Genomic DNA, 22,845 nt, shown 5'->3' with positions numbered 1-22,845 from the left:
TCCCTGGTTCATGTGCTGTATGCATGGTAGGAAATTCACGGTGACAACTCTCTGTGCTAACAGAATGCTTATTTAGATGAAGTAATTTCTGACCCTGAATCTAGAAACACTTTACTGAAAACTTTTTATTGATTTTTCAATTCTCAGGGGTTGAGTACCATTTTGGCTTTACCTCTTCTCCCCCCCCCCCCCCCCCAGGGAGTGCTACACGGCACAGGATGATCACTCATTCCCAGAGGTGGCATCCCTGTCCCTGTTTTCTGCCACCCTCAACCAGGCTTGCTGGGAATGCACAATCCCCCTGCCTCACCCCAAATGCAGGGTAGACAGGCCCCACAAATGCTCAGTGGCCACCTCAGACATGTTTGTCTCTTACTAAAACAGAACTGTAGATGTAATTCACAAAGTTTGTAAATCAGGGAACTGGCTTGTTTTCAATGTTGTAACCATCAAATTTCCAAAACAGGGATTAAGAGATGGGAAGATAGTCATCCAATGAATGCCTTTGCAAAACCCACGCTGTACTTGCTTCTCCAGGTACTGTTGTACATCCCTTCTCCAGGAAGCTGATCTGAGGGATGTTGTCCTGGCGCTCTGGGCATTTGGCTGTGGCTGAGCCCAGGAGCTGTCTTTTCATATGTGGAATTTAGGGGGAGAGGACAGTAAGGGGAGGGTGTCTGAGGAGTGGTCAGAAGGTGAGGGAGGGAATCGGGGGTAAGGGAAGGGGTCAGGTAAAGATGAAGGTGCCCTACATCCTTGAAACACAGACTTTACAACACACACAGACACACACACAGAGACAGACACACATACACATACCACATACCTGCTGGATCAGCAAGTGGGAAGTACCGACAAAGGGTGGGAGGGTCTTGTAGCAGGGATTAGTGCCTCTCTATCCTTGCCCTGCCTCTGGCTGGAGAGCGTTATCCCTAACCTGTGACCTCTGGGGACCTTCCTCAACCCCTTCTGACCCTTTTACTCCATACAGGAAGGTAAAGCACCCGTTCGCCGAAGAGTGGCGTATAGTCCCACCGGGGCCCACAGCAATAACCTATTACAGAGACCGAGCATGGTTTTAGTTTATTAATATATTTTTTAAAAAAAGAGGGTGAACACAAAACAACGACATAAAAGTTCATAAGCGCAGTGGTAACAGTTACAGTAAGTCACATACAGAACACAGGTCAGGGAGTCAGCGATTTAGATAAATCAACATAGAAACTAAGTTAACCGTACAACTACAGGTATTTCATGGAAGCTATTCTACAATATTTGGAAATACTTTGTTCTCTTAAATAAACACCCTTTCTATTCTCATTTGCTTAAAATGCCAACATATTTTTTTAATCAGGAAAAGTATGTGTTTTAAATTAATTTTCAAATTACTTTGTCAAAGGCATGAAGATTGTATATGCTTGTTTGTCACGAGGGCATTAAAAATGCTTTAAAAATAATTTCAATAACTCTTAAGAAAAATACAGGATAATTGTCCTACATTCCAATCAATTTCAATCAATGAAATTTCTTTTCATTATTTTTATTCTTAACCAAATTGGCCTATATATTTCTTAAAACTGGACTTAAGTAAAACTTTTTGTTTGCTTGCTTCTTAAAAAAATTGTTTAAGATCTGCCTGCCTCTGCTGTCCAAGTACTGGGATTAAAGGCATGTGCCACAAAGCCTGGCTGACGTGAGAAATCTTGGATAAAACATTTGCAAATAAATAATGTTTGAGTTTATAGACTGAAGGGCTTATGTACTAAAAATATACATCTTGTATTGTGTTTTTATCCTAATCTATAGCTACTGGAAGCAGAAACTCAGATATCCAAAGCGGTTTAGCTTTGAGGCCTTGCTTATGTGACAGCCAGCTGATGACAACTTCTATGTGCAATGATGTATCTTCAGTGCGGACATCCCAGCCGACACATGCCAGCTAGCTCTCTGTGTTGCCTGAGTAAGGGCAGGACTCAGTTATTCTCCTGTAGTCAGTCAGTCTGTGGCCCACTATCCAACAGTGTGACCAGGACATGTGGGTGTGTCTGTCTGTACAAGGGCCAGCCTTGCAGGACAGCTACTGGATGTAAACACACCGTTCTCTGCTTGTCAGATGTGCAGGCGTCTTTCATCGTTATTGCCTCCCAAGATGGCATACCCTACCTGGCCGATTTCTGATACAGTCAGTCCACAGCTAATGCCCAGGAGGATGGAGTGGACCTGGTGGTCCCCACCTCTGCTCTGTGGGAGGCAGAGCCGAAGGGGTACGATGTACTGATTCAGCTCAGGGTGCTCCATGCAGACGGCTGTGTCTAGTTATCAGGCCTGGCTGCTCTGAAAGGTTTATTAGAGTCTTGGTGAGTCCTATGCTCAGACTTGGTCCATGTATTAAGTAAGTAAATTGAAAAAAAAAATGCTACCCATATCAAAACGGGCTTTCCAACAGCTTTGATAATTCTTAAACTATGGTATGTTCAAGACCTTCCCTTACACAGGTCTCATCCTTCCAACACTAAACATAACTATCAAATAATTTGAAAAACATATATATAGGCGAAAGCTGTGCTAAGTCTAAACAATGGGCTCCTTCCCTATCAATGAGGACCTTCAGCTGCCCAGGGCTAACACCACCAACCCAGACTCTGTTTATTAAGCCAGAGAATGAGATTGTTTCCATAGTAACGGCCAGGGAATAAACAAGGAAGTGTCAAAGCGCAGATTCCCTCCTGCATGGCAAATGTGTGTGCATACCACCTATAGATTAAAGTCACCTAGATATAGAAGAAGTGACACCCAGTTACTATTGTAGCACTAGCAACACTGGAAACCTTTATCTCTGTTCCCATCACCATGCTGGTAATTATCCAATCTATACACTTGATAGCACTTGTAAAAATTATGCATGCAAATCAGACATTGGTTGTTCTTTTAGGTGTTGAAGTAAACACAGTTCTTGCCAGGGACTAAGGGGATTCCCCGGCTATTTGCTTTCCAACCTTTTTTTATGGAACCTTCCAGAAACCCTTTCCCTAAGCTAATAGCTTTTTGTATATGCTGTTATTCAGGTGACTAGAGCAGGTGTCCATTTTACTCGGCATCAGCTGGCCCGTGCTGTTGCAACTGTTAGGGTCAGAGATTTCTTTGCAGCATAAGATGCTATAGAGGTGCCTCTGGCACTCGGAGGAGGCGTAGTAATAAATCAAGGGGTCGATGCAGCAGCTCACGCTGCTGACACAGACGCAGAGGAGGTAAGCAAAGTAGGCGGCCTCTGTGCCAGGACTGTCGGAGAGGAACAGATAGTGCACGATCAGGAGGACGTTGGTGGGCCCAAAGCAGATGATGAAGATGCAGAACACGGCAGCGGACAGGAACAAAGCCCGTGACTTCTTGCTCCGGTTGGCGACCGCGGAGGAGCTAAGGCACCGGATGATGGACGTGTAGCAGACTGTGGAGATGATCAACGGCACGAGAAAGAAGATTGCGGAGAAAGCCGAGAAATAGTACGAGTAGAACCCCTGCAGCAGGGTCTCGTTGAGGACGTCGTGGCAGGTGGTGATGTTGAGTCCTGGAACCCGGGTGGTCTGCTCCTTGAGCAGAAGGGGCACCACGCCCATGACGGCCATCACCCAAATGACCATGCAAGTGAAGTTGGCTCGGCCCAGAGTGCGCCAGGACAGGGACTGGATCGGGTACACCACCGCCAGGAACCGGTCAATGCTGATGACGGTCATCAGCATGATGGAGGCGTACATGTTACAATAGAACGCTGCGGTGGCGAAGCGACACATTCCAGACCCGAACTGCCAATCAGTGCCGGAGAAGTAGTAGCTGATCTTGAAGGGGAGCACGGACACGAAGAGCACGTCGGCCATGGCCAGGTGCAGCATGTATACCACCGCCGGCTTCTTGACCTTCATCCTCAAGACAAACACTGCGATGGCCAGGATGTTCAGAGGAAGGCTGACTACGAACACAAACGTGTACACGGAGGGCATGAAGAGCGTCAGCCAGGGGCTGGTCAGATATGCCGACGCGTCCTCCGAGATGAAGGGAGGAGGCAGCGTGGGAGGAGGGCGGCTTTTATTGAAGTAGACTGCTCTGCCCTCGGGCAGTACGCTCTCATTTTTCTCCTCCTCGTCTCCCAGGGGGAACAGTTCAAATGTATTTTCACTGGGATTCCTGAGAAAGAATGAGCGGGGGTTCATCGTCACATCCGTCCTCTCTGGTTCTGAAAAAAGAAAATTGAGAACGTGACTGACTACACAGCCAGCGGACAAACAAGAGGGTGCACTTTGCCCGTTTTCTGTATTTTTCCCCAGCAGCACATGGCTAGGTTCGGATCCTGCGCAGATGGACTAAGGACTTTGTTAGTGACTACGCTTCTAGCTTGGAATATTGCACACCATTTTGCTTGTATTCAATATTCCTATTACTCTGCAGGACAAAGGGGAACAAAAGGTCACTCGAGAGATCTACCTTGCAAACCTCACCATGAAAGATCCAATGATGCTTTTCTTTACACTTTATTTTGTGTGGTAGGAGAAAGCAGGCATACCACAGGGTGGAGGGGAAGCAGGTCTTTGGTCTTCATCCACCACGTGGACCCAGGGGGTTGAACTCTGGTTGTCAGGCTTCCTGACAGTGTCTGTTTGCACTGAGCCACCTCGCCAGCCCTCAAAGCATGCTTTGTCTCCGGTTGTAACCCACACTATCTGTATGTACAGCCCCCCTTCACCTTCCATGGCTTCTCTTTCCTTCCCCAGCAAGTTTGAGCCAGCCTGAGAAACCCACCTGTCGCAAGGGAAGAATCCACATAGAAAGCAGAGAGGAAATTCTACAGGCCACGGAATAAGGGGCCGTTCAGAGCAGTATCCAAGGCTTCCCAAATTGATGACCCAAGTAGCTTTCCTGTATCTTCAGTTTGCTTACAAAGTAGGATGTCAGAGATGCCTTGCCAATCTAGGTGCAGAGACCCTCAAATTACCTCTTCAGGCAGCCAGAAGGCACCAATCCCTTCAGTCAGCATCTTGCCTCCTTGCCCAGCAAGTCAGTCTAGCAGAGAGACGTGCTTGGTCACTTACACCAGGCTGTGATCTTATTCTAGAATGCTATATGTCTCAAGGTGCATGCCTAGCGAGCTAGGCTCTCTGGAGTATCAATCAGATGTGTAAATACAGGCTCACTTATATACACCTCCTTCCGTCAAAATTATCCACTTGAAATGTTAGTCAGAGAAAAGTTAAAGGCACCAGTCAGACAGCAGGCTTTCAGGAGCAAAGGGCTTTGCTGAAATCCTACATATGTCGGGTGCTGGGATACTGAGGAGTGCAAACTGGAACTACAGAGGATATGAAGTCCCTGACGCTGTGGCAAAGGCTGGATGTGCCTCTCTCTCAGAGATGTTGCCTTGGAGACTGGACAGGTGCTGTGGGTTTTCAGATTTGGGTTTTGTTCTTTTTTGTGGAACCTTCTTGAAAATGCACACTTTCAGAGAGGCTCTGAAATCTGTACCGCAATGTTGAGTTCTGCTTCTGCCCAGCTATGAAGCATCCCACAGAGGCAATCCTCTTAGAATAAAACTTTAGGCTCTGCTGCGTTTCCTCATTAATGGCTGAAGGTACTCAGGGTCACAGGACAGTAGAAGGCACAGGTAGGGAAGGGTAGGTTTTAGAGGATAGGATGATAGACTTCCCCCCTTTCCCAATGATCTTTAGTTTGAGAGAGATCCAAAGCCAGTGTCTGTGATATCCTGGAACACTGTGCCTGTTCTCTGTCAGCTTCCTGGCATACAGATAAGATTCTTGGAATCTCCAGGATAAGAGTACCTTTTGTATGCCGATGAGCTGACTGGTGGTGGTTCGAGGCCTCTAGATAGCTTCAAAATCAGGGCTGGTCACATGAAAGCCTGAGGCATGACTGGCAGGAGGGCGGGGGAGCGCCAGCTCCCCTTTGTATCTCAAGCCCTGTGTATCTTTCCCACGTGACCATTCATTAGCATCTTCCGAAATATTATTTCTGATAAACGGGAAGCATGGGTGATGTTTTTCTCTGGGTTCCTTGAGCTAACTGCTTTAGCGGATTATAGAAGCTGAGTAGAAGTCAGGGAAACCCTACTACATAGCCAGTTTGAGTTCTAGAGGCTTGGTTGGGTATCTTATGTTTGAGACAGACAGTCTGATGGCTAAGCCCTGATACTCAGAGCTCCGATTCTGATTCTATGTTCCGGTAGATGGTGTCAGAATTGAATGAAACCGAGAAGACACTTGGCTGGTGTCTACTGGAGAATCTGCCCGAGGACAGACAGTATGGTGGGAGGGGAAAGAACCTTGATTCCCTCAGGGCTCACAGCACTTAGGGAGGAGGTGCTGCACGGACTGTAGGGAACACTCTGTTGCCCTGGAGTAAGAATAGATGGGGCCAGGGGGCAGGAAACTGACAGGCAGTTTCAGGGACAAGGCACCACATCGTTTGTCCTCAGCCAGAGCTGGAAACGTTCTAGGTTCTATGGACAAGTTTTGTCCTTCTTGCAGGCCATGAATGCCGGAAGTGTTTAGGGCCCCTGCCCTTCTGGACTCTTGCTATCTTTCTCTCTTTACACAGAAGCCTAGAAGCTGTACACAAAGGTGTGACCAAAACTCTAAACCAAGGAATCACCAGCTGCGCTTCTGGTGAAGAGCTTTGGGATTATTAGCCTCTGAGTTTTCACGGTGGAAATGGGTTTTATCGATTATAATCTTGGTGTGATCTATTAGTCTCTGGACCTTGTGTACTCAAGAGCTGTCTTGATTTCATCTCTTCTTTACAGCTGATCTGGACTTGATGGCCCTGCCTGCCGAGGTCTAACAGGATCTCTCTGGGTTCCCTCATCACCTTCCAACATCTCAAAGTCATTGTGAATGGAGATCCTAACACCTTGTAAATCCGAATTCCAGGCCACCTCCTAAGTGATCTTAAATCTTGATGGAGGATATCAGGTAGTTAGAGAGGAATCAGTCCCCTTGGAGGCTACTTATAATGGACCCCTCTCTTATAATCTATTTTGAATCCTACCTTTTCCTTCCTAACACTAGTAATGCCCCCTGCCCTAACACCAAGATTTAAAACACCCTATAAAAAGGTGTCAGGGCTTTCTTAAAGCCCACTAAAGGAAAGCCACTGTTTTCTGGCCCTGAGTGGAGAGGACACTGCAGCTCTGCTTCGAAAATGAGATCACCTGCTATTGTCTCCCAAAGAAGAGTTAATCCATCTGGGCCTGTCACCCAGCAGGCCAGGGCACCACTTCCCAGGCAAGCTGCAAGACATGCTAAGGAGATGGGCGGAATAATTATCCCTCACTGTGATGGTGTACCTACCCTTCCTAGAAGCCCTCCCTGATGCAGCCATTTACAGAGTTCCTGCTGTGCAGTGGCACAGGCGGTAAGAGCTTCCACCACTCAGAGCTCCACCGAGCAGTGGTACCCACATTCACAGAACTTCTGCTCTGAAGCGATGCAGGTGTTTAGAGTTTCAGCGTGAAGCATCACCAGCATCAATGAACCTGCCTGCTTTTCTGAGCTCCAACTCAAACTGTAACCACCTCTCAACAACATCATCATCATCAACAGCAACAACAACAACAACAAGAAGCAGCCTACACATGCTTTCTCTGGCACTCTGACTGCTCTCAGTCTCCACAGTTTACTGCATTCCCTAAACCTGTACTGCAAATTAGTACAAACGAAGAGGTCACAGTACAGAGCTGGTTGGTCACAAGTTCCACAGTCACTGGGAAAGAATTTCAGGAAGGAGGAAAAAAGTCTCAGGAAAGGAGTCCCAAATTCCTGCGCAAAATCTGCTCTAGGGTTTCTTTCTTTCTTTCTTTCTTTCTTTCTTTCTTTCTTTCTTTCTTGCGCAAAATCTGCTCTAGGGTTTCTTTCTTTCTTTCTTTCTTTCTTTCTTTCTTTCTTTCTTTCTTTCTTTCTTTCTTTCTTTCTTTCTTCCTTCCTTCCTTCCTTTCTTTCTTTCTTTCTTTCTTTCTTTCTTTCTTTCTTTCTTTCTTTCTTGCTTGCTTGCTTGCTTGCTTGCTTGCTTGAGACAGGTTGGGACTTGCTGTGCAGACTAGACTGGCCCTAAAGTCATAGAAATCCACCAGCCTCTACCTTCCAAGGGCTGGGACTAAAGGTATATATGCCACCACACCTGGCCACTGCTCGAGGCTTTGGGCAACACTTGAGTCATTTACATTACATAATTCTCCCGCTGAAGATAAACAAAAGCTTGGTGCTCACTGAGATCCCAGTGCTCTGAAGGCTGACAGCAGAAGGACGGAGAGTCCAAAGCCTGCCTGGAGTGGACCCTGTCTTTAAAACAGAGTAGTACATTCCTTGTATCTCAGCATTCACAAGGCAGAGGAGAACAGGTCTCTGAGTTCAAGGCCAGCATGGTCAACAGGGCTATTTTCAGTTCAGTCAGGGCTGCATAGAGAAAGCCAGTCTCAAAAAACCAAAACAACAACAACAACACCCTGAGGTGATACCTGAGCTTCTGCTTAAGATGGCAGACACATTAACTGCTAGTGCAAAGCGCCAGTAATCAATACTCTGTGAAGGAATGTGCCAGAATCCACAGTCTTCATAGCCCAATGTCCAGAATACAACCTCAAATGATTCTATAACAAGAATTAAGGGGCTGGGATTCTAGTGCAGTGACAGAACATTTGCCTAGCATGTAGAAGGCCCAGGTTTAAACCCCTATTCCAATAATAAATAATAACAAAAAATTTAACGGGGCAGCTGGGCACAGTAGCACGTACATGTAATGTCGGCACTTGGGAGACTGAACCAGGAGAACTGAGAAACAGAGGCCACCCTGGGCTACCATGTAAGTCACCCTGGCTACAAGGCAAGGCCTTGTTTCAAAATTACCAATAAGAGAGGGAGGCAATAAACTAAGAGAACTAGGAGTTTTATTAACCCTGCCTGAATCTTCTAGACAAAAATAAGCTCTGGGGATGGAGTGATACCTCAGCCATTAAGAGGCTGCTCTTCCGGAGGACCGGAGTTCAAGTCTTAGCACCTGTATGGGGTGGGGATGGGGGTGGGAGTGGGGTGGGGGCGCTCACAATCATCTTTAGCTCCAGTTCCAGGAGACCCAGCATCCTCTTCTGACCTCCACAGGCACTGTACACACGTGGTACACAGAGATACATGCAAGCAAAACACCCATACACATAGGACCGGAAACTATGCAGTCATAAAAAGGAGACCCTGAAGAGAAAGCTCCGTGGATCTGACCCAAAGGCACAGGTGACCAAAGCAGACAGATGGAATGGAATCAGTACAAAAGCTCTGCACAGCCAAGGGGCCATCAGTGAGAGACGCCTTCCAGATGGGAGACAATACTACAGAGCACACAGCCTACCTCATAAGGGCTTCCCATGGAAACATCTAAGGAACTCAGTACTCACTATGGAGAAAACACGTTTTTAAAAAAAAAAGGGGGGGGGGTCCTGATCCTGGAAAGGATTGATCTAGCATGGGAAGGGAATATAAGGACAGAGAAAAAGGAGGGAGGTGATTGGAGAAGGGATGGAGAGAAGAAGGTTTATGAGACATATGAGGAGGGGGGACCGGGAAAGGGGAAATCATTTGGAATGTAAACAAAGAATATAGAAAATAAAAATATAAATAAATAAATAAATAAATAAGGCTGCTATAAAAAAAAAAGGAGGGTGGTGGACAGAAACTAACTAGATGTTTAGATAATACAAATACCAGATAATACAAAAAGGTGCCTGAATGGTAGGTAGGTAATACAATGCTTAGCATTACTAATCGTCAGGAATTGCCGTTTAAAACCACCACGAGCGATCACTTTACTTCATTAGGGTGACCACCACGATGAGTGAAAGATTAACAAGTGCTGGCAAGAGTGAGAAGCCAGGACCCCGGACACCAGCTGCAGCCGGAAGCACAGCCATTATGGAAGATGGCCCAGAACTTCAGAAAACGAAACCCAGAATTATCCCCATGATCCAGCGGTCCTACCAGTGAGCATGGCCAGAGGGAGGGTCTCTGGTGCTGCCATGCTTACCAACATGCCCCTGAGACACACACACACACACACACACACACACACACACACACACACACTCAGGAACCTCCATGATACTTGGAACAGGGACGTGACTTGAAGTCACTTATCTAGTTGATCGGATGGAACGTTGTCACATGGTCTGAAAGCAACACTCCCTGGACTTTGCCCATGCGCCCTTCTCCGCACGTCCTTTGTCAGCAGTCCAGTATTTACCCTAGAAACATTATACCTCAGGGAAAACACGGTATTTGCAGTCTGGAATGGAGAAGAATGTATAATCCCTCAACTAAATATCACCGCCTAAGGCGGTGCCCTTTCTTCCCTCTTTAGATTTGATATGCTAGCTTTTATGAAAATAAAGAATGCTAGAAAAAAGTATTCTTATTTTATATTAATGTCACTGAAACACTGAGTCCAGACAAGGTGTCGAGATACTTCCAACACACTCAAGACCCTCATGCTGGAATTTGAGTCTGCTCATGATTTCCCTACAATACAAGCATGACTCAGAGGTGGAGGGGAAAGTATTTGTCAGCTATCCAAGAGCTCTTCAGAGTCACCTTGCTTGTTGAGCAATGGCTACAGCAAGGCAAAGTTAAAGTCTGTCTTACAGAGGACACAGTGCAGGTCCAAAGTAGACTCCTACATTTCTTGCTAAGTTTTTCTTGAGGAAGGTCTCGCTAAAGCCTCCAAGAGGCTTTGAGGCAATGACCTTTGCATTGCAGGCAGGCCCTGAACTCACTATGTAGCAGAGGTTGGCCTTGAACTCCCAATTGTCCTGTCTTCACTCTTGAGTGCTAAGATCACAGGCATTGACCAGCATGCCTGGCTTCAGTTTTGATATTAAATAGAGTATATTGCTAACTAGCTTAAACATAGACTAACCTGGAAACCTGAAATTAGTGTCAGGTGATGGTTCTTTTGACTCAAATTTTGCTGACATCCGGCTGGAAGCAGAGGGGGACCAAGATACCCTTTCACTGTGCCTGGGATTCACACCATGTCAGGGCCTCGCCTGTGACTCAGTGTTCTGCTCCAGCGCTTACCCTTCTGGGGAAGTAGCCAACCTGAAGTCTCAGGACCACATGCCCACAGTGAGCTGGTCAGCCGTAGCCTGCATTTCACAGGCCACATGGAATAATGGGAGGAGAACCCTGGAGAAGCATGGCAGAAACCAGGCAGACAAGGGAAACACTGCAGCCTTTCTAGAATGTTCCAGTCCCTCCAACTCAAACAAACACCACTTTCCCAAGGCAAGAGCCAGCATATTGCCCCCCCACCCCCAAAATGTCTCCAGAAATGAACAAAATGACAGCACAGAGATCAAGGGCAGCAGCGAAGTCCTTTCATCCTGGTTTGCACATGTTAACGGGCATTTATGAGACAATCAGGAAACTGGGACACTATGCACAGTGAATGACATTATGAAACTGTCCACTACTTTCTTCTGATGATATTGCATGTATGAGGAAAAAGAGTTCTTACCTCTAGAACTGTATGTATATTTAAGGTCATGTATTTAATTCATATATATATATGTATGTATGTATTTAATTCATATATATATATATATATATATATATATATATATATATATATATATATATATATATATATATATGGTGTTAGTTATTTTGAGGCAGGGATCCTCTGTGTAGCTTTGGCTGTCCTAGAACTCACTGTAGACCTCAAACTCAAGAGATCCACCTGCCTCTGCCTCTCAAGTGCTAGAATTAAAGGCATGTGACATGTTTTGGCTTACAAGTTATATTTTCACTTAATAAAATAGTGTATTTAAGGACAGATCTTGAGAACATGATTGGAGGCTCAGCAGGGAGCACTGATACACAAATACCAGTCCTCTTTCTTCGAGTAAGTCCTGCAGGAAATCAGCATTGGGGTGTAGAGCAGGGAGAGGGAGGAAGGGCTGCCATCCAGATCTGCCAGGGCAACCCTGGTGATAGTCAGGCTAATGGATTCGCCCCAGCCAGATCACGCTCATGTCCTGATTTTGAGAATTGAATGACACAGCCGGGCGGTGGTGGCACATGCCTGTAATCCCAGCACTCAGGAGGCAGAGGCAAGTGGATTTCTGAGTTTGAGGCTAGCCTGGTCTACAGAATGAGTTCCAGGACAACCAGGTCTATAGAGAGAAACCCTGTCTGGAAAAAAAAAATCCAAAAAAACAAAAAACAAAAAACAAACAAACAAAAAAAAGAGAACTGAATGAGATGATGTCTGGGATTTGTTTTAATTCTTTCAGAGGACAGTGAGGGTCTTGCTACAAGAAGCCAGATGATGGATTCTGGGCAAATATGTGCAAAGCAGAACAAGTAATTTATGCTACCTACTTGTGACTAGACATTTATTTTTAATTATGTGTATGTCTTTTTGTGTGCATACGTGCATGCATGTATATTCTCTGTGCACACGTATGTTCTGTGTATGTATGCATATGTGCATGCGTGTATGTTCGCTGTGTGTGTTTGAGCAGGTGCCCTTCTAGAACTAGCTGTGAACCACCTGACATGCGCATTGAGAATCAAACTTGGATCCCTGCAAGAGCAGTACATGCTTTTAACAGCCGAGCCATCTTTCTAGCCCCAAATGTAAGCATTGTTGTTTTTGGGTTTTGTTTGCTTGTGGTTTTGTCTTAGTGCAGAAGGAGGGGAACTTCTTGAATGTTCTCAGGAACATGGCTTTATGTTTAGAGAAACCATCTAGTATGAAAATCTTATTTATTTATTTAGAGACCTCTTACTATATAGCCTTGGCTAGCTTCAAACTTGCTATATAGACCAGGCTGTCGTTAAACTCAGAGAGATCTGTCTGCCTCTGCCTCCAGAGTACTGGGATTAAAGGTGTTTGTCACCATGGCTAAAAAGTATTAACATTTTAAAGGTTTTGGGGGAATATGTAGAAATTAGTATGTGGGAAAAAAAATCCAGGAAACCTTCACATGTGTTGAACATCCACTAAACACCAGACACGCCCCTTGCTTTTACCTTATAACTTTATTTTATAAATGACAATTTAGAGGCACAGAGACACTAAGTAACTAACTTAAGATCACACAGCTGGTATGTGGAAGAGCCAGGACTTGAACCTAGATAGGCACGAAGGCTTAATTCCCCTTTACCACAATGAACCACCTGCCCTCTATTTTCATTTTTGTTTTTATGCTTATTTTGGGGTCAAACCTTCCTGTTGCTTGGGAATTCTGGGGTTTACTAGCTTTGGCTATATATCAACCTCTGTCAACAACTCAGCCCTTCTAGATAGCATAGGAAGAAGACAAACACCCTCAGAGATGAATAGTGAACCTACCCAACACCATTCTCCCTGGACCCTCCAATGCAATCTTTAATGTGATGTTCTGGACGAGGCCTACTTAAGAATAGCAGGAGAACAAACCAGAAAGGCAGAGTTCAAGGCAGAATGTCCTGGAGGCTGCCTCTCTGGCACACCCTGGGGCTCGCAGGCAGGCCAGGATGAGCAGGCAGGCCAGCTACAGGAAGTTACTGTAGTGTCCCCAAGGGACAGGGACAGGCACACAAGTCTAGAGGACTCTTTCCAGGAGGCAGGAGACAGATGTGGGGTTAGGATGCTCAAGGGCCTCCCTGAGAGCCACTGTGATTCCCTGACCATTCTCATGTCTGTTCTCTGCCCTGAACCACCAGTCCCAAGATTCCTGTCCCAGGGAAGCTACTGTCTACCCTCTAATCAACAGCCAGAGATAAAAGACCAACTCACAATCAGTGTGTCCCAGGGTCCACAATCCCTCCCAGACTTCAGCTGTCCTCTACCCCAGTTTTTCTGCAGTCAGTGACCCTGAACTGAAACGATGGGTCCTAAACAAGATAGAGATTCGTAAAGGACATGTTGAGAAAGTATAGCTCTTCCGGCAAGGCCTTGAGTTTGCTCTTTAGGGTCGACTCACTGTCCCAGCTATGCTAGCTTTAAATTCCAGCAGAGACTGAACAATGGCTATGAAATCTAATTGGAGGGCTGCCACGAGATTTTAAACTACTTTTACTTTATTTGTAATTATATGTATTGTTGTGCGCATGTGTGCATGTGTATGTGTATGTGTGTCTCAAGGATGGTGTGTGCACACGCCTGCGGTTGCCCACAGAGGCCTGAGGTGTCTAGACGCTTGAGGCTGGAGTCACATGGGTGTCATGGATGCTATTATGCATGTTCCAACCGTGCCACAAAGTAACATGTGTTTCTTACTTATCTGCTGACTGGCCAGAAAAAGGGACAGGCAGACTGAAACAAAACAGAAGCCATATTTCTGTAGTACTCTAAAATCCAATCTCTATACATTCTATAATGTCTTTTCCTACAGCTGTGCAGAATTACTTGTTGTCATGTGCAACTCATAGATTAGTTTAAGACAGCAAAGTTACTCTTGAAAGACTATAATACACACAAGGTTATAGGGGATTTGCAGGATATAAGGATGCAGGGATAAAACCCTTCACTTCAAAACCCAGGGAGGGCACTGTAGTGCATTCTTGTAACTCTAGAACTTGAGAGGCTGAGGCAGAAGGATTTGAGTTTAACACTAGCCTGTGCTGCACAGCAAATCTTGTTTCAAAAAACAAACAGGACTGGAGGGATGGCTCAGTAAGAACGCTTGCTACAAAGAAAGCACGAGGGAAGGACTAAGTTCCCATCCCAGCACCCAGGTATGACTGTTATCCCAGTACTGTGGGGGTGGGGTGGGGCGCAGGCTCGCAATATCACAATATCACTGCAACTTCTTGACAGGCTTGCACACACCCCCTCCCCCAGCCATAACCTTGGTAGCTCTAGTGGGTTTGGAAGAGAACTACAAGGGAGGACGTGGAGGGGGGGATCCTGGAAAAACACCTGGCTTATAGAGAATGCCATTCACTCTGTTAATTCTGGCAAGAGGTTGTAAAAAGCTGAATAAAAGACTCCACAAACCAGGAAACAGAGAGGTCCAGGTGCAGAGAGCAAACAGCCTGACACCAGCAACATGGTAAACACCACACAGTCACAGTTCCTGACAATGACGGTGCCCCGAGTGAATGGACTTGTCCCCAGAAACACGGGGCCACATGTGGATGATGACATTTGGAGAACAGGTAAATCCACAGATCCAAAGAGCAAACTGGTTGCTGTTAGGACAGATGCAAGAGCGACCGGGGGCTGGAGAGACGGCTCAGGGGTTAAGAGCACTGACTGCTCTTCCGAAGGTCATGAGTTCAAATCCCAGACCACATGGTGGCTCACAACTATCCATAATGAGATCTGATGCCTTCTTCTGATGTGTCTGAAGACAGCTACAGTGTACTTAGATATAATAAATAAATCTTTAAGCCAGAATGAATGAGTGGGGATGGTGAACAGGGTCTACCAAAATCAGCAGAGGTCCTGAATTCAAATCCCCAGCAACCACATGATAGTTCACAACCATCAGTACAGCTAGTGTACTCATATACATAAAAAATAAATTAATTAACTAAAAAAAAAAAAGAAACGGCGGTGGGGGGGGCTGACTGCTCACAGGATTCATTGTGGGGTGGCAACTTGGAGGAAGTGGTAATTGCATCAGACTTCAAAGTGGATGACTGTTTGAAAGAGGGAGATGAGAGAGAGACAGAGAGAGAGAGAGAGAGACAGACAGACAGACAGACAGATAGGAGTTACTAGGGAAAATGGTATAGAGCCCCAAATGAAGAGAGTAGGTTTCTGGTGAGCCCCATTATTTCAGGGTCCTTTTGCTTAGAACCCAGCTAAGCCCCAGTTCGATGGGGCAACAGGGATGCAAGAGGCACGGGGAGGGAGGAAGGTGAATGGGAAGGAGATTTTTGGAAAAGAAGCAAGTTTTGGGCTCTAAAAAGAGTAAGTTCCCACGACAGACCCAGGTAGGAGCAGCTAGGGTGGGGGCTTCCTACGGAGCAGCGGTTTATGGGGTTTATGGTTAAAAGGACATTCGGGAGTTGAGGAAAGTCAGCTGGTCTGGAGTGACGGAGGGTGGGGGGGGGTGGGGGGATGGGAGGGGGGGTAGCCAGAGAGGGCATCGCTCTTGAGGGTGAAGTGAGGAATATGTAAAAGGCAGGCAGACCTCTCACTTCTGGCCTCTTATCCTCGAGATAAGAACAGCAGCCTCTGAAATCCCAGGGCTCTCGGCCGGTTACCAACAGCCATTCTCTTTTTATGCAGCGGCAAGGAGAAGCCGATTTATTTTTGGTTGAGTTTTCGAGTTCACTTATTGCCTGCACCCAATGTAGGGGGACCCCTCCTATACCCCCTCCTCCCAGTGCAGGTCACTCAATCTCTTGGCCTAAATGTTAGAATCAGCAAAACGGGATAAATGTCTCCTTATCACACCTATGCTCTGTGCTGGCCAGATCTCACAGTCTATATTTTAAAAGGCTTGTCCCCAAATAAAAATGAGAAAGTAGCCTAGTTATGTGAACTCACGTTTCCACATACAGTTTGGATGCCCCCACCTCCCCACTCAGTTCCACCTCCCTTACCCCCACCCCTGCTAATGATTAAGGTCAGCTACCCAAAGGCAGGCAGGCTGGTTAGTTGCTGTTCAACTTGGGGGCCCTCTGTGGGGTTCTGAGTTTTCCAAAGAGCATCACTCAAGCTCACACTGAGGAAAGACGGAGAACAGGAAACACCCTACTCTTTGTTACCTCTTAATCCTGATGTGTGGGAGCACCGGAGAACACATTCTTTTCAGCGATAACAAAAAAAAAAAAAAGGAAGCCGAACAAAACCCAGTAGATTTTCTTCAGTGTGAAAGTCACGGCTAAAGATTTCTAACAAACTTTACTAAGACATTCAAAAACAATTAGGAACTTTACAAGTAACTACTCTACATTGGAGAAAGAAGAAAATGTTTGCCGAAATAAGTTGACCAAATGAATTTATTTGGTCAAGCAGGCAGATACTTAAAAATACACTATAAGTAATGAATGTACTGGTGGCAGGCAACCCCGGGGCAGATGAGAAATTCCATTGAGAAAACCGAAGACTAGATGGTTTCTAGGGGAGCCTGATTCTGAAGATGGGTCCCTTTTCTCCATCCAGAGAAACAGGTTTCCGATAACAAAGACCCACTCCACTCCCTGCAACCAGAAGCCTTCATCACCTCCTGGGTACTAGGCCGAGCTGGAGGCTGTCCAGTTTTTATTGTGTGATTGTGGATTTTTCTTTCGCATCGCTTTTCCCTCCTTGTAAACCAAACAAGAAAAAAGAGAGTTCCATCAATGCACAAAACTTCAGGAGAGTGCTTCCCCTGCACACCGAAAGCACAGAATCACAAGACTTTCTTTCTTTCTGAAGGTAGTCTTGCAAAACAGGCCACACAATGACAATAAAAGCGACTGGGGAGACCGCTCCGCCGAGCCTTGGGCCCCCTCCTCCGGATCCAACACCGGGTGGCCCGCGGACTGCACCCTCCAAAATCCAGTCCAAAAGAGATCGGCCGTGCGGGGAGTGAAGAGGACATGGCACACCCCACATGGATGTGACTAGGGGTTACTTCTAGATCTCGGCCCAGATGACTATTTGGCTCCTGGGGGAAACTGAGGCAAGGTTGCAGCCGGGAGCATCCCCTCGCGGAGCTGGAGCAACCTAACTTCTGATAGTCTCCCCCGTGTGCACCCACCGTAGCTCTTACCTGGCTGGCTCACGGGGACACGGGAAGACAGCAAGGGACCGCACAGGCTCAGGCCGAGGGCGACGAGCAGCAAGCGCCGGGGCCCCATTGTCCCAAGGCTGCCCGCGCGGCCCGGCGCCCGCCGTCACCTACTTTCTTGCGAGCAGCTCGTTCGGACCCTGCGGGTGACTAGAGGCGACTGCGCGGTCCCGGGGTGAGTGTCTGGGAGGCGGTTCAGGGGCGTGGGGCGGGGCCCCGCGGGCAGTGCGCGTGTCCGCAGCCTCCGCTCGTGCCCGCCGCCCCTCGCTCCGGAACGGGAGCGGGATTCCGTACCAGATGCTCGCTCCTCCCCAATCTCCCCTGGTCTCACCCCATGTGGTTGGGCGGCGAGCCTGGGAGTGACTCAGCCCCTCGGGGTCCTCGGAGATCGCCTGCGGCCTCTTCAGTGACTCTCCTGGGACCTGGAGCTAGACCGGGACAGTCCCGAGGTGGTGCTCCATGTCTTTCCTCCTTCCCGGCGTCTGGCCGCGCTCGCCAAGTTTGGAGTTTAGCTAAAAGTTGGCTACTGACTTCTGTTTTTGTAATTTATAAGAGATGCATTTAAAGATTGACGCTGTAGTGACGAAGGTGTCCCCAGATGTGTGGACAGAGTGCTTGACAGTTCTCGAAATTCTTTTATTTTGCTAGCTTAGACAGATCACGTCGAGCCTTTGATCATCCACACGAGTGGAACTGGACAAGGTATCCAGGCGCAGGTTCTCTAAACTCCTGCCTACCGAGCTCCGCCTCTTTCCCGCCAGAAGGATGCTGGGTGGGAGGAGGAGGGACAGCTCTGGGGACTTTTAAAGGGTCCTTCCCTTGTTCAGGAACCTTACAATTTGTGCTTGGCTACATTTCGGCGTTAGATATCAAAAGGGGGGGGGGTGTCATGGCTGAGGTCTAGCGAAGAGCAGCCCCCAGCTTATTTTGCTTAGAGTCTAAGCAAATAGTGAGGAAAGACATCCCGAAAATGAATCCTGGCCCTCTACCCAGTTTCTGAACGAGCCAGCTCGCAACTTGGCGCTCTGAAGTGATGTGATTTTTCTTAGGGTTTCTATTGCTGCCATGAAACGCCAGGACCAAAGGCAAGTTGGAAAGGGAAGAGTTTATTTGGTTTGTACTTCCATGTAAGTGCTCATTGATAAAGAAGTCAGGACAGGAACTCAAAACAAGGCAGGGCCCTGGAGGCAGGAGCTGAAGCAGAGGCCTTGCAGGGGTGCTGCTTATTGGTTTGCTCTTCACATTGGTTCAACCTGCTTTCTTACAGAGCTCTGTTACAGAGTCCTCTTACAGAGGACTATTAACCAGGGATAGCGCCACCTACAGTGGGCTGGGCCCTTCCCTATCTATCACTAATTAAGAAAATGCCCTACAGGCTTGTGCAACTCCAGATTTTGTGAAGGCATTTTCTCAGTCCAGTTTCTCTCCTCTCAGATGACTTTAGTGTGTGTCAAACTGATATAAAACTAGCCATCACACTGGTATTCGGCACTCCGTGGCAAAGGCTTTGAAAAATGCAGTTTTGTTTAAAGACTGCCTTTCCCTAACTAGAATCCCAACATTTCGAACAATGGAGAAAACAAGATCAGAGGCCATCTCCTCCCCTTACCCTCAGAGCTGCCTCACAGTCTTCCTGAGTTGCTCAGTCAGTTGTGCAATCACCCAGCTAAACAACGCCATTTAACATCCTTCCCACTGGAATCTTTTGAGAAAGCATATTTTAGGCTAAGTGGGGACCATTGGTATTTTTGCACACATTAATAACATGGTATCATTTTCTCACCTCTCTGAAATGCTGTTGGGATTTTAGGTTCCTCACTTTTATGGACCACAGGCAAGAAAAAGAAAATTGCTGTAATTAACCCAGGGGATACCCTCGCTTGTAAGAGATGCTCCAGATGATTGTAAAGACATTGAAATTAGGGCTGGAGAGATGGCTCAGTGGTTAGGAGCGCTGACTGCTCTTTCCAGAGGTCCTGAGTTCAATTCCCAGCAACCATGTGGTGGCTCACAGCCATCTGTAATGGGTTCTGATGTCCTCTTCTGGGGTGTCTGAAGATGGTGTCAGTGAACTCATATATAAAATAAATAAATCTTTTAAAAAAAGTTTGGGAAAAAAAGACTGAAAATTTAAAAAGTGTTAAAATCAGTGACGTTTTGGACAGTTCAAAAATACAAAGCATAGATTTTTTTTTTTTTTATCATCCATAGAGATGTTTCTAGACTCTGGAGACCTGAAAGCTAGACTGCTAAACCCTGCATGCAGGTGGATTTCTTCTGGTAACTTGTGCCGCCTTGCTCCCCAGGATCAGAGTTAATCTGTTTTTTCACGTGTCATGACACCCTCTGGACACAACCCTTTTGCTCGTCCAGATCATTGTTGAATAAAATAAGAGTCACCTAGTCACAGGCACTGAGATACTGGGATAGACACTGTAATCCTGGGATGATTAGTAACAAGGGTGTAGTGTGTAGACTGTGGATACACTGGATAAAAGATCCATTCCTTAAACCCTCCTTAGAGTGGAGTAAGTTTGAAAAATTTTAAAGATTTTTTTATGTGTTTTGCCTTGTATGTGTTTGTACCAAGTGCATGCCTAGTGTCTAGAAAGTTCAGAAGAGGGCATTGGATTCCCTGGAACTGGAGTTACAAATGGTGGTGACCCACTGTGTGGGTCCTGGGAACTGAACATGGTCCTCTGCAGAGAGCAAAAAGTGCTCTTAACCCCCAAGCTGTCTATCTAGCCCCTGGAGTAAGTTTTCAGCATCCTCCCTAAAATGACATTAAAACTTTTGTCTGAAATTTTCCATTTAATATTTGGCTGCTGATAAACAAAACTGTAGAAAGCAAAACTTGAGAAAACAGAGTTACCTTCTGCCTTTGTGTCTGTGGTCTTCATGATTAATGTTAGGGTTCTGTATATTATTCAATAATTATAGAAATATATATATGAAGATCTATCTATTCTTTAGGAATGCTGGACAAGCTGGAGAGATAGCTTGTAAGCATGAATACTTGAGTGTCATTCCCCTGATCCAGTGTATATGAAAGCCAATTAGGATGGTATGTACAGGTGATTACAGCACTAGGGAGGCCAGCAGAGACACGCAGATCCCTGGGACTCCCTGGCCAAAGTGCCTAGGCTACGCAGTGAGCTCCAGGCTCAGAGATGGTCCTATCTCAAAAAAAAGGTGGGTGGTGCCTGAGAAATGACACGAGGTTGTTTGGTGGCCTTCACATGCACTCACACAGGTATGTGAACATGTATGAACAAACACACACACACATACACACACACACTCTCTCTCTCTCTAATGCTAGAATGGTGAGAAGAGCTAAGAGGATGCTTTGGGGAGCTGTTATATTAGAACAAAATGTATCCTGAAGAGGGATTTTGAAATATTGAAATCATTAAATTCTCCACATATTTCCTGAAGTATGTCTCAGAATGGGACGGCAGCACAGCCAGCAAAAGGAAGGGACCGAATAAGGCATTTCCTCCTCTCTTTAGTATTCTCTAAGAATCCTGAATATTCTTTAGAGATTTCTTTTTTCAATTTTATGTATATGGTGGTTTTTCCTGCATGTGTGTGTCAGTACACTGTGTTACTGCAGTGCCTGCAGAGGTCAAAAAGGGACATCGGCTCCTCTGGAACCGAGGTCCACAGATGGTTTGTGACTGGGAACTGAACCCAGCTCCTCTGCAAAAACAGCACTTAAGCTCTGAGCCATCTTGCCAGCCCCGGATTATGAATTATTAATTAGATCACTTACAAAATAATTTGAAAGTACCTTCAAGAGCAATTGTAACTTTTAGCATGTACAAATATGGACGCCTGGACTCCATTCTGAACCAATGTGCTGAACCCACAGGCATGGGTGAGGATGAGCTCTGGGAGGCCCCACACCGAAGTTTAGAGTAAGACATGGTATTCAAGCCGGGCGGTGGTGGCGCACGCCTGTAATCCCAGCACTCTGGGAGGCAGAGGCAGGCGGATTTCTGAGTTCGAGGCCAGCCTGGTCTACAGAGTGAGTTCCAGGACAGCCAGGGCTACACAGAGAAACCCTGTCTCGAAAAAAATCAAATCTTAAAAAAAAAAAAAAAAAAAAAAAGACATGGTATTCAGACATTAGCATGGACCGGAGTCAGCTGGAAGATTTAAGTCACAGCCCTGGGCTTGATGCAGTTGGTCTGAGGTGCTGCTGCTGCTGCTGCTACTGTGGATACTTGGGGTCTGTGGGTGACAGCGAACATACTTTGTCAACCATACCGTTAAGGAGAGGCAGAAAAGCTGAATGTGGTTCCAAATCGGGCATGGTGGTGCATACCTGCAATCTCAGCACCGGAGACACACAAGCAGGCAGGTAGTAAGTTCTAGGCCAGCCTGAGCTACATAGTCAAGCCCTTGTCTGAAACAAAATCAAACAAACTAATATTCCACATTCACGTCTCCTTCAGTGGACAAAAGATACTGGTCTCAGATCTCTAAGGGAAGCCTGATCTGAGGATGGCACACCCTTTGTATTTAATTGCATGATATTTGTGGATTACTAAACACACATCCTTGGTTGTACTTGGAATTGTCTCTCAGTAGTAATGACTAATGGAATGGAAGTGTGGTGAAAAGGATATCACATCCCTTTGCTGTAGTTCCTTGACACTTGTGCTCAACCTTTCTGTCACTTTTATAGCAGATGTCCCTTGTGGAGGGTGGACGACCTCATCAGAGCTAATGGGCGTTCCCCACAAAGGAGTCTCAGCATTATAGCACGGTTCCCATTGGAATTACTCGTTCCCTCTGGGCTTCTACAGTCCCTATTTTAACTTGCCTGGCACCAAACAGTGTGAGCCATTAGCCGTCCTCCCCCGCTGAGGGCATGTACCAGTGTTTAAAAACAAACATGGCATCATCGTGGTGTAAACTTTAATCTCAGGATGTTGGGCGCACTGCTCCTTTCTGCCACCAACTCTACCTGTTTCAGGGATTGTATCCATGGTTCTATTCAAAGTTCTCCAAAGATAATATAATATTCTAGGAATTCACCTAATAATTTCCTTTTAGCAGCTAGTGGTGGTAATCTG

General features: G+C 46.4%; 1 protein-coding gene across 1 annotated transcript; it reads right to left on the bottom strand.

Annotated features, from left to right (window-relative positions):
* Window positions 1–1,065: 1,065 nt before the first annotated feature.
* On the bottom strand, window positions 1,066–18,296 carry F2r (coagulation factor II thrombin receptor). The gene is made up of 2 exons (XM_052159832.1): window positions 17,744–18,296; window positions 1,066–4,228 (listed from the first exon to the last, which is right to left on the bottom strand). The coding sequence occupies exons 1-2, from the start codon at window positions 17,829–17,831 to the stop codon at window positions 3,030–3,032; spliced, it is 1,287 nt and encodes a 428-aa protein (XP_052015792.1). The 5' UTR covers window positions 17,832–18,296; the 3' UTR covers window positions 1,066–3,029.
* Window positions 18,297–22,845: the final 4,549 nt, after the last annotated feature.

The sequence above is a fragment of the Apodemus sylvaticus genome, chromosome 16, assembly GCF_947179515.1.
Source record: "Apodemus sylvaticus chromosome 16, mApoSyl1.1, whole genome shotgun sequence".
Taxonomy (NCBI): Eukaryota; Metazoa; Chordata; class Mammalia; order Rodentia; family Muridae; genus Apodemus; species Apodemus sylvaticus.
Note: the sequence above shows the minus strand (reverse complement) of the source record. Positions and strands in the feature narration are given on the sequence as shown.